Source organism: Panulirus ornatus, chromosome 57 (assembly GCF_036320965.1).
Source record: "Panulirus ornatus isolate Po-2019 chromosome 57, ASM3632096v1, whole genome shotgun sequence".
In the NCBI taxonomy this organism is placed as follows: domain Eukaryota; kingdom Metazoa; phylum Arthropoda; class Malacostraca; order Decapoda; family Palinuridae; genus Panulirus; species Panulirus ornatus.
The window spans coordinates 13,460,820-13,473,609 of NC_092280.1; the positions used below are offsets into that span (position 1 = coordinate 13,460,820).

The 12,790-nt window shown below is 40.4% G+C and overlaps 1 protein-coding gene across 1 annotated transcript in view; it reads left to right on the forward strand.

The window, feature by feature from the left end:
* The window catches only part of LOC139766182 (piwi-like protein Ago3), a 471,290-nt gene that overhangs the window by 341,382 nt on the left and 117,118 nt on the right, over positions 1 to 12,790 (forward strand). Inside the window, exon 13 of the mRNA XM_071694451.1 lies at positions 9,956 to 10,150. Within this exon, the coding sequence (XP_071550552.1) occupies positions 9,956 to 10,150 (195 nt within the window). The remainder of the gene's footprint in view (positions 1 to 9,955; positions 10,151 to 12,790) is intronic.

Genomic DNA, 12,790 nt, shown 5'->3' on the forward strand with positions numbered 1-12,790 from the left:
AAATGAGATGTTTGAGGACAATGTGTGGTGTGAGGTGGTTTGATCGAGTAAGTAACGTAAGGGTAAGAGAGATGTGTGGAAATAAAAAGAGCGTGGTGGAGAGAGCAGAAGAGGGTGTTTTGAAATGGTTCGGGCACATGGAGAGAATGAGTGAGGAAAGATTGACCAAGAGAATATATGTGTCGGAGGTGGAGGGAACGAGGAGAAGAGGGAGACCAAATTGGAGGTGGAAAGATGGAGTGAAAAAGATTTTGTGTGATCAGGGCCTGAGCATGCAGGAGGGTGAAAGGAGGGCAAGGAATAGAGTGAATTGGAGCGATGTGGTATACCGGGGTTGACGTGCTGTCAGTGGATTGAATCAAGGCATGTGAAGCGTCTGGGGTAAACCATGGAAAGCTGTGTAGGTATGTATATTTGCGTGTGTGGACGTATGTATATACATGTGTATGGGGGTGGGTTGGGCCATTTCTTTAGTCTGTTTCCTTGCGCTACCTCGCAAACGCGGGAGACAGCGACAAAGCAAAAAAAAAAAAAATATATATATATATATATATATATGTATATATATATATATATGCTTGTGGCATGAGAAGCGTGGGAGGTGGGCAGATTAGAAAGGGTGGTGAGTGGTGGGATGAAGAAGTAAGATTATTAGTGAAGTAGAAGAGAGAGGCACTTGGATAAGTTTTGCGGGGAAATAATGCAAATGACTGGGAGATGTATAAAAGAAAGAGTCAGGAGGTCAAGAGAGAGGTGCAAGAGGTGAAAAATAGGGCAAATGAGAGTTGGGGTGAGAGAGTATCATCAAATTTTAGGGAGAATAAAAAGATGTATGGAAGGAGGTAAATAAAGTGCATAAGACAAGGGAACAAATGGCAACTTCAGTTAAGAGGGCTAATTGGGAGGAGATAACAAGTAGTGGTGATGTGAGAAGGAGATGGAGTGAGTATTTTGAAGGTTTGTTGAATGTGTTTGATGATAGAGTGGCAGATATAGGGTGTTTTGGTCGAGGTGGTGTGCAAAGTGAGAGGGTTAGGGAGAATGATTTGGTAAATAGAGAAGAGGTATTAAAAGCTTTGCGGAAGATGAAAGCCGGCAAGGCAATGGGTTTGGATGGTATTGCAGTGAAATTTATTAAAAAGGGAGTGAATGTAATGTTGACTGGTTGGTAAGGGTCTTTAATGTATGTATGACTCATGGTGAGGTGCTTGAGGATTGGCGGAATGCTTGCATAGTGGCATTGTACAAAGGTAAAGGGGATAAAAGTGAGTGCTCAAATTACAGAGGTATAAGTTTGTTGAATATTCCTGGTAAATTATATGGGAGGGTATTGATAGAGAGGGTGAAGTCACGTACAGAGCATCAGATTAGGGAAGAGCATTGTGGTTTCAGAAGTGGTAGAGGATGTGTGGATCAGGTGTTTGCTTTGAAGAATGTGTACGTGAGAAATACTTAGAAACACAGATGGATTTGTATGTAGGATTTATGGATCTGGAGAAGTCATATGATAAGTTGATAGAGATGCTCTGTGGAAGGTATTAAGAATATATGGTATGGGAGGCAAGTTGTTAGAAGCAGTGAAAAGTTTTTATCAAGGATGTAAGGCATATATATGTGTAGGAAGAGAGGAAAGTGATAGGTTCTCAGTGAATGTTGGTTTGCGGCAGGGGTGTGTGATGTCTCCATGGTTGTTAGGAGGTAAATGCAAGAGTTTTGGAAAGAGGGGCAAGTATGCAGTCTGTTGTGGATGAGAGAGCTTGGGAAGTGAGTTAGTTGTTGTTCGCTGATGATACAGCGCTGGTGGCTGATTCGTGTAAGAAACTGCAGAAGCTGGTGACTAAGTTTGATAAAGTGTGTGAAAGAAGAAAGCTGAAAGTAAATGTGAATAAGAGTAAGGTTATTAGGTACAGTAGAGTTGAGAGACAAGTCAGTTGGGAGGTAAGTTTGAATGGAGAAGAACTGGAGGAAGTGAAGTGTTTTAGATATTTAGGAGTGGATTTGGCAGTGGATGGAACCATGGAAGCGGAAGTGAATCATAGGATGGGGGAGGGGGCCAAAGTTTGGGAGCGATGAAGAATGTTTGGAAGTCGAGAACATTATCTTGGAAGGCAAAAATGGGTATGTTTGAAGGAATAGTGGTTCCAATAATGTTATATGGTTGCGAGGCATGGGTTATAGATAGAGTTGTGCAGAGGAGGTTGGATGTGCTGGAAATGAGATGTTTGAGGACAATATGTGGTGTGAGGTGGTTTGATTAAGTAATAATAGGGTAAGGGAGATTTGTGGTAATAAAAAGAGTATGGTTGAGAGAGCAGAAGAGGGTGTTTTGAAATAGTTTGGTCACATGGAGAGAATGAGTGAGGAAAGATTGACCAAGAGGATATATGTGTCAGAGGTGGAGGGAACAAGGAGAAGTGGGAGACCAAACTGGAGATGGAAGGATGAAGTGAAAAAGATTTTGAGTGATCGGGGCCTGAACATGCAGGAGGATGAAAGGCATGCAAGGAGTAGAGTGAATTGGAATGATGTGGTATACCGGGGTCGACGTGCTGTCAATGGATTGAACCAGGGCATTTGACGTGTCTGGGGTAAACCATGGAAAGTTCTGTGGGTCCTGGGTGTGGAAAGGGAGCTGTGGTTTTGGTGCATTATACATGACAGCTAGAGACTGAGTGTGAACGAATGTGGCCTTTGTTGTCTATTCCTAGCGCTACCTCACGCATATGCCGGGGAGGGGGATGTTATTTCATGCATGGTGGGATGGCGATGGGAATGAATAAAGGCAGACAGTATGAATTATGTACATGTATATATATGTATATGTCTGTGTGAGTATATATATGTATATGTCATGATGTATAGGTATGTATATTTGCGTGTGTGGACATGTATGTATATACATGTGTATATGGGTGGGTTGGGCCATCTTTCATTCATCTTTTTCCTTTTGCTACCTCACTTACGCGCGAGACAGCAACAAAGTAGAATAGATAAATAAATGAATAAATATGTATATATATATAGCTGGGGGCTGGAAATCCTCCTCTCTCGTTTTTAAGTTTCCAAAAGAAGGAACAGTGAAGGGGGCCAAGTGAGGATACTCCCTCCAAGGGTTAGTCCTCTGTTCTTAATGGTACCTCGCTAGCGTGGGAAATGGCGAATATATATGAAAAATATATTATTTATTTATTCATTATACTTTTTCGCTGTCTCCCGCATTAGTGAGGTAGCACAAGGAAACAGACGAAAGAATGGCCCAACCCACCCACATATACAAGTATATACATACATGTCCACACATGCACATATACATACCTATACATTTCAATGTATACATGTATATACACACAGACATATATACACATGTACAGAATTCATACTTGCTGCTTTTATTCATTCCCGTCGCCATCCCGCTACACATGAAATGACAACCCCCTCCACCCACATGCACGCGAGTTAGCACTAGAAAAAGACAACAAAGGGCCCATTCGTTCACACTCAGTCTCTAGCTGTCATGTATAATTTACCGAAACCACAGATCCCTTTCCACATCCAGGCCCCACAAAACTTTCCATGGTTTACCCCAGATGCTTCACATGCCCTGGTTCAGTCCATTAACAACACATTGACCCCAGTATATCACATCATTCCAATTCACCCCATTCCTTGCACGCATTTCACCTTCCTGTATATTTAGGCCCCGATCGCTCAAAATCTTCTTTATCCTCTTTGTCATTCTTGCTTCACTCATTCTCTCCATGTGACCAAACCATTTCAAAATACCCTCTTCTGCTCTCTCAACCACACTCTTTTTATTACCACACATATCTCCTACCTTTTCATTACTTACTCGATCAAATCACCTCACACTACACATTGCCCTTAAACATCTCATTTCCAACACATCCAACCTCCTCCACACAACCCTATCTATAGCCCATGCCTTGCAACCATATAACATTGTTGGAACCACTAATCCTTCAAACATACCCATTTTTGCTTTCCGACCCATTTTTGCTTTCCGAGATAATGTTCTCGCCTTCCACACACTTTTCAACGCTCCTAAAACCTTTGCCCCCTCTCCCACCCTGTGACTCACTTCCACTTCCATGGTTTCATCTGCCGCTAAATCCACTCCCAGATATCTAAATGCTTCACTTTCTCCAGTTTTTCTCCTTTCAAACTTACCTCCCATTTGACTTGTACCTCATCCCTACTGACCCTAATAACCTTGCTCTTATTGACATTTCCTGTCAGCATTCTTCTTTCACGGACTTTATCAAACTCAGTCACCAGCTTCTGCAGTTTCTAACCTGAATCAGCCACCATATCTGTATCATCAGCAAACAACAATTGACTCACTTCCCAAACCCTCTCATCCACGACAGACTGCATACTTTCCGCTCTCTCCAAAACTCTTGCATTCACCTCCCTAACATACATATTTATACACAGCCATATACATATATGTACATGTACATATTCATACTTGTTTGCCTTCATCCATTGCTTTCACAACCCCGCCAAACAGGAAATAGCATTCCCCCTTTTTCAGGGAGGTATCGTCAGGAAAAGACAAGAAAGGCCACATTCGTTCACACTCAGTTTCTAGGTGTCATGTGTAATGCACCCAAACCACAGCTTCCTATCCACAACCAGGCCCTACAGACCTTTCCATGGTTAACCACAGATACTTCACATGCACTGGTTCAGTCCACTGACGGCAAGTGGACCCCAGTATACCACATCATTGCAATTCACTCTATTCCTTGTGCGCCTTTCACTCTTCTGATTGTTCAGGCCCTGATCGCTCAAAAACTTTTTCACTCCATCCTTGCACCTCCAATTTGGTCTCCCACTTCTCACAGTTCCCTCCATTTCTGACACATGTATCCTCTTTGTCAATCTTTCCTCACTCATTCTTTCCATATGTCCAAACCATTTTAACACACCCTCTTCTGCTATCTCACCCACACTATTTTATTACCAGACATCTCTCGTACTCTTTCATTACTTACTCGATCAAACCACCTCACACCACATATTGTCCTCAAACATTTCATTTCCAACACATCCACCTCCTCCGTACAATCCTATCTATAGCCCATGCCTTGCAACCATATAACATTGTTGGACCTGTTATTCCTTTAAACATACCTATTTTTGCTCTGAGATAACTTTTTCTCTTTCCACACATTCTTCATCACTCGCAAAACCCTCGCCCCCTCCCCCACCCAGTGACTCATTTCCACTTCCATGGTTCCATCTGCTGCTTTTGAGTCTGTTCACAGATATCTAAAACACTTGAGTTCTTTCAGCTTTTCTCCATTCAAACTTATAACCCATTTAACTTTTTTCTCAACCCTACTGAACCTAATAACCTTGCTCTTATTCATATTTGATCTCAACATTCTCCTTTTAAACACTTTTTCAAACTCAGTATGTAACCTCTGTAGTTTCTCACCACATCAGCCACCATAGCTTTACCAATGAACTGACTCACTTCCCAAGCCCTCTCATCCCCAACAGACTGCATTTTTAACCCTCTCTCCAAAACTCTTGCATTTTCCTCCTTAACTACCCATCCATAAGCAAATTAAACAACCATGGGGACATCACAAACCACAGCCACAAACCGACTTTTCTGGGAACCAGTCACTCTCCTCTCTTCCTACTCATTCACATGACTTACATTCTTGGTAAAAACTTTTCACTGCTTCTTGCAACTTACCTCCCATACCATATATTCTTGAAACCTCCCAGAAATTAACTCTATCAACCCTATCATATGCCTTCTCCAGATCCATAAATGCTACATACAAATCCATCTGTTTTTCTAAGTATTTCTCACATACATTCTTCAAAGCAAACACCTGATCCACACATCCTCTACCACTTCTGAAACCACACTGCTCTTCCCCAATCTGATGCTCTGTACATGCCTTTACCCTCTCAATCAGTACCCTTCCATATGATTTCCGAAGAATACTCAGCAAACTTATGCCTTTGTAGTTTGAACACTCTCCTTTATCCCCTTTGCCTTTGTACAATGGCACTATGCATGCATTCCACTTATCCTTAGGCACTTCGCCATGAGCCATATAAATGCTGAATATCCTTACCAACCAATCAACAACACGGTCACCCCCTTTTTTAATAAACTCCACTGCAGTACCATCCAAACCCACCACCTTTTCTGCTTTCATCTTCTGCAAAGCTTTTGCTACCTCTTCTCTGTTTACCAAACCATTGTCAATGACCCTCTTGCTTTGAATACCATCCTGACCAAAACACCCTATATGTACTACTCTGTCATCAAACACATTCAACAAACCTTCAAAATACTTGCTCCATCTCCTCACTTCATCACTACTTTTTGATTAACTCCCCACTTTCCCCCTTCACTGATGTTCTCATTTGTTCTCTTGTCTTATACATGCTATTTACCTTCATCCCAAACATCTTTTTATTTTCCCTTAAATTTCAATGATCCTCTATCACCCCAACTCTCATTTGCCCTCTTTTTCACATCTTGCACCTTTCTCTTAACCTTCTGCCGCTTTCATTTATACATCTCCCTGTCATTTGCACTACTTCCTTGCAAGTATCCTCCAACGCTTCTCTCTTCCCTTCTCCTAAGAACCTTACTTCTATATTCCATCACTCACTACCCTTCCTAATCTGCCCTCCTCCCACCTTTTTCATGCCACATGCATCTTTTGCACAAACCATCACTGCTTCCCTGAATACATCTCATTCCTCACCCACTCCACTCACATCATTTGTTCTCACCTTTTGCCATTCTGCATTCAGTCTCTCCTGGTACCTCCTCACACATATCTCCTTTCCAAGCTCACTTACTGCCACCACCCTCTTCTCTCCATCATTCTCTCTTCTTTTCTGGAAACCTCTACAAACCTTCACCTTCGCCTCCACATGATAGTGATTAGACGTCCCTCCAGTTGCCCATTTCAGCAAATTTACATCCAAAAGTCTCTCTTTTACATGCCTTTCAATTAACATGTAATCCAATAATGCCCTTTGACCATCTCCCCTACTCATATACGAATACTTATGTACATCTCTCTTTTTAAACCAGGTATTCCCAATCACCAGTCCTTTTTCAGTACACAAACCTACAAGCTCTTCACCATTTCCATTTACAACACTGAACACATGTACACCAATTATCCCCTCAACTGCCACATTCCTCACCTTTGCATCCAAATCACCCATCACTATAATCTTGTCTCGTGCATTAAAGCTGCTAACACACTTACTTAGCTGCTCCCAGAACACTTGCCATTCTTCTCATGACCAGGTGCATAGGCACCAATAATCACCCATTTTTCTCCTTCCACTTTCAGCTTTACCCACATCAATGTAGAGTTTACTTTCTAACACTCTATCACATACTCCCAAAACTCCAGCTTCAGGAGTAGTGTTACTTCTTCCTTAGCTCTTTTCCTCTCACCAACCCCTGACTTTACTCCCAAGACTTTCCCAAACCACTTTTTCCCTTTACCCTTGAGCTCGTTTTACTCAGAGCCAAAACATCCAGGTTTCTTTCCTCAAACATACTACCTATCTCTCCTTTCTTCTCATCTTAGATACATCAACATACATTCAGACTCCCCAGTCTGAGCCTTTGAGGAGGATGAGCACTCCCACTTGACTCCTTCCTCTGTTTCCCTTTTTAGAAATCTAAATACAAGGATTACAATTGAGTGCTTGATCAAGTATATTCCTGAGAGTCCATGGGGAAATAAAGCACGATAAGTTACCAGGTGCACTTTCATGTTATAATGCCATCATCATGGGAGATACAGGAAAGAAATATAACAGTCTGTTGAAATGCAATGAATAGGCTTAGGTAGGACGTCATTTGGCAACCTAGCCTTCGTCCATTCCCGATGCCACCCTTCACCATAGGAAACAGTATCGCCACTCCCTGCATCAGCGAGGTAGTACCAGGAAACAGACAAAGAAAGGCCACACCTAGTCACACTGATTCTCCAGCTTTCATGTAATGCATCGAAACCTCAGCTCCCCTATCCACATCTAGGCCCTACTGACCTTTCCATGGTTTACCCCGGACATTTCACCTGCTCAGATTCAGTCTATTGACAGTACGTCGGTCTCAGTATACCACATATATCCTCTTTGTCAGTCTTTTCTCTCTCATTCTCTCCATAAGTCCAAACCATTTCAACACACCATCTTCTGCTCTCTCATCCACACTCTCTTTTTTTCCAAACATCTCTCTCACCCTTTCATCACTTATTCGATCAAACCAACACATTCACCCTCCTCTGCACAACCTTATCATTATAATAACCCATGCCTCACAACCATATATTATTGTTGGAACTACTATTCCTTCAAACATACCAATTTTTGCTCTCCAAGATAATGTTTTCTCCTTCTAAACATATTTAATCTCTACAGCACTACAGACACCATTTCAATATGTTACAAGACCCTTCATGTCCATAATACAACATTACAGACACCATTTCAATATGTTACAAGACCCTTCATGTCCATAATGCAACTACCACAGTTAAGACTCAGCACCTGTGCTCATTTGTCTTCAACTCTACACATTGGTGCACACAAAACATCATTATACTGTATGTTCTATGGTCCCAGTCAGTAGACTTGACCATCTTTCTGAGTGCTGAAGGAGCCTTATAAAGATAGAAGGTGAGAGAATTGAATTGAAGAGAAAATGAAGGTAGAGATTTGTCAGTGATCCACAGGTTCTTGAAAACCTGACTTTTAACGGTAGAAAGGTTATTGGGAGAGTGAAAGATGACTGGAGGATGAGAATTCCACAGATTAGTTGTTTGAACAGCCAGCCTCCTTACGGAAACTCTATGAAGCAGCAGCCAGATGTATGCCTCAGGTCCAAGCCCTGGGGCTGGGACACATGCAAACAGCACATAGGAACAGTGGGCAAAATAATACTGACATCATGTACAATTTTTTAAATAGCTACTTTCCATTTACCCTTATTTCACATAATTTTTGTAAACCAGTCTTTCCTCCTTTTTGTAACTTTATCGCTTTTTTATGGTCATTCTTCCAGGTTTGTTTCATATGCTGTAACTTTTTACATTTTGATATCTTTAATGTATGAAAATAGCATGTGTGCATAACCTGACCACCAGTTTCAAATTAAGTGAAAGTTGAGTATTGTCATAAGCCTCTAATCTGTAAATAATGTGAAGTTTATTTTTACAGATGAGACAAAGGAGGTATGTTGCTTTTCTTGTCATGTTGTGAAACTTACTGATGTAAGTGCTTTTATAATAGTTTCATTGTTACCTGGATGACAAGGTATGTGTACCCTAAACTTCTAGGATTAGAGGCATTATGCTTCACAGAGGAGTCTTATTGTTAGTCATAGTGTTACCTGTATATCTGAAAGTTTACCGTGGAGTATTTTTAAGCATGGGAAAACTATAAAAACATCTCATACATTCCATTGTTTTGATTGTTGCTGTTGCCAAGTTGATCATTATTATATTGAGATACAGGCTCTCTTGTAATACCAGAATTGTAATTCTAATAGATAAGACACTTCTGCCATTTCTTTCATGATTGTAGTCCTTGAATCTTTACTAATTGTATTACTAATTTATTTCATTCCACCTACTACAATCATTCATAATATATGAGAAAGCTCTGTGGATGAGAAGGATTTTTTTTTTTTTTTTACTTACAAGTCATCACTGTCTCCTTCAGCTTGTCTCATGAGTATGGGAATGGAAGTTGGTTGATAGATCATGATGGTGCGTAAGTGATAAATTGTGTGATAAGGTGCATGAGGGTAAACCTGTGGATGGCATTTGGAAAATGTTTTATATAGCTTTACAAACAATAGTGATTTACAAAAGATTAGTAGCCTTTAATTATGCATATTTAGTTTGTTCATTTCTTTTCCTCATAGGTAGATCTGAAGCCACGTTGTTGGTTGATCCTTTTCTCTGTGAGGGATCAGTTCCGATCACAGAAATTTGCAGAGTTGATGAAGCAGGTGACTCGCAGCATGGGCGTCCAAGTTGGAGAACCACAGATGGTTTGCCTGCCTGATGACAGAATTGAGAGTTATGTCAACAGCTTGAAACAGTTCTATCATGATAAGGTATTATTGTGTGAAGATGTGGTGTTTTGAATGTTTGCACGATTTGAAAAAAAAATTTTTTGATAGTATCACTTTACGAAAAGTATTAGAAATATGAGAAATTTAGATTGAAAACTAATAGTGTTCTAACAAGGCCATTTTAATGATAAGAGCATGCTTAGTGCAGAGAACATTTATATCTTATACAAAAGGTAAGGCTGGGTAGGTTGTATGTATGTGGACTCCAGATCTTATAAAAAGGTAAGGCTGGGTAGGTTGTATGTATCTGGACTGCTAGAAAGCCTTTGACATTATATTTTATGGGAGGCTGATTAAGAGCCTTGATTAGTAGGTAGGAATAAGGGGGAGGCTCTTTTACTAAATAGGAATGGGTGGAGGCTATCTGTAGAGTACTACAGGATTCTGTTCTTGGACCATTTCTGTTCTTGATCTCTGTGAATGACTTAACAAAGGTATGGACAACCACCTGAATATGTTTGCAGATTATGCAAAGGTTACAAGGGATGTGGAAAGCTAGGAGGATTACATCAACCTTTAAGGGGATGTATATAGACTCCAAAGTTGGTCTGATACATTGTTCATGAAATTCAACTCTAGTGAACGTAAAGTGATAAGGATGGGGCATAGTGAAAGAAAGCCTCAATAAGGCTATTATATAATGGGAAATGAGATGCAGGAATCTATGTGATAGGAACTTGGGAGCTGACCTTACCTCTGACCTGTTGCCAGAGCCCCAGAGTAGGAAAATAGTAAAGGAGGCAAACTATCTGCTGGCAGTAATTAGAATAACATGCAGGTATGTTGATAAGGAAATATTCAGCTCGCAGTTCATATTCTATATAAGACCAGAACTAGAGTATGCTTCTGTAGTCTGATCATGGTGCCTAAAGAAGCACAAAGAACTGGTAGAGAAGGTCCAGAGGATGGCAGCAAAGATGGTACAAGAATGAAGAGAGCTGAGTTACAGAGAAAGGCTAAAAGCCTTGTATTTTGCCCACCATGACTGAGAGAAGAGTGTGGGGTGACCAGGTACCAACCTTTAAGATTTTGAACCAGATCAATGTAGACAGTGAACAGTTCTTTGAAAAATGAAGGATAAAATAACCAGAAGACATGAAATTAAGCTAGAAAGTTGTTATGAAAAGATAGTATCAGGTACTGTTATAGTACAGTACAGATATATACTTTTGTAGCTTATAGTTATGGACTGATTGTAAGTTTGAAGTGATGAACTCTGTTAAACAACTACATTAAACTGAAGTAGTTCATTAATGTATCTGTTAAACAGCTGCATTAAACTGAATTTGTTCATTAGTGTATTGCTACTTTAAAGTGAAACTGCTTCAAATGGGTCTACCTTAACCCTTAAATAGTGGACATGATTTAGAAAGTCCATTACAGAGTGTGTAAAGATTTAAAAGAATTTTATTATTTTATCCTTGTAGAATGATAGATTTATATTCAAAAGTAACAGAAATTACACTGTACGTTATGTTCTTACCTTTGTGTTGGCCTGATCCAGTACTCAGTGAGAATCTGTAGAATTGAATGATGTGTTGCACAGTAACCAATAAGAAAGGAAGACTTGGAAATGATATTAATTTCTTCTGATTGAAATTGTTTTCAGATTACACACTTATTTCATACACAAGCACTGTTTTTGGGAAGTAACATGAGTATGTTTAGAATGTTAAACTGTTCCACAAAAATTCACTGAGAGGTTGATTGGCTGTCAAGTTTAGAGAGTTTATGGAAGGATTTATTTCCCACTTAATACTGAACACTACACTTATACTCACTCTTATTTCACACATTCTCTTCTTTCAGATTCATACATAATGTTATTGGTGAATAACATGAATATACATAGAAATCCCTGGGGTAAGGGAGAAAGAATTCTACCTTCATATTTACTGTTGTCATAGAGGGTGATTAAAGGGGTGGGAATGGGGGGCTGGAACCCCCTTCTTGTATTTTGATTTTTTGAAAATGGAACAGAAGAGGGAGCCAAACAAGGAGTGCTCATCCTCCTCGAAGGCTCAGGCAAGGTTGCCTAACTGTGTGTGGATGTAACTAGGATCAAGAGAGAGGAGAGATAGGTAGTATGTTTGAGGAAAGAAACCTAGATATCCTGGCTCTAAATGGAACAAAGCTCAGGGATAAAGGGGAAGAATGGTTTAAAAGTCTTTGGAGCAAAGTCAGGGGTTGGTGAGAGGACAAGAGTTAAGGAAGGAGTAGGTAACTACTTCTCATGCAGGAGTTGTGGGAGTGTGTGAGTGTAAGGAAGTGAGTAGACTGATGTGGGTAAAAATGAAAATGCACGGCAAGAGATGGGTGCTTATGCATCTGGCCATGAGAAGAGAGATCATGAGAGGCAAGTGTTTGGGGAACAGCTGAGGGACTGTGATTATAGTTTTGATGCAGGAGACTGGGTATTAGTGATGGGTAATTTGAATGCAAAGGTGAGTGATGTGCAGTGGAGGGTGTAATTGGGGGCATGGAGTTTTCAGTATGGTGAATGGAATTGGTGAACAGCTTTTGGAGTTGTATTCTGAAAAAGGGCTGGTGATTGGAAACACCAGGTTTAAAAAGAGGGACATACACAAATATATATGTGTGAGCTGGATAGATGGTCAACAA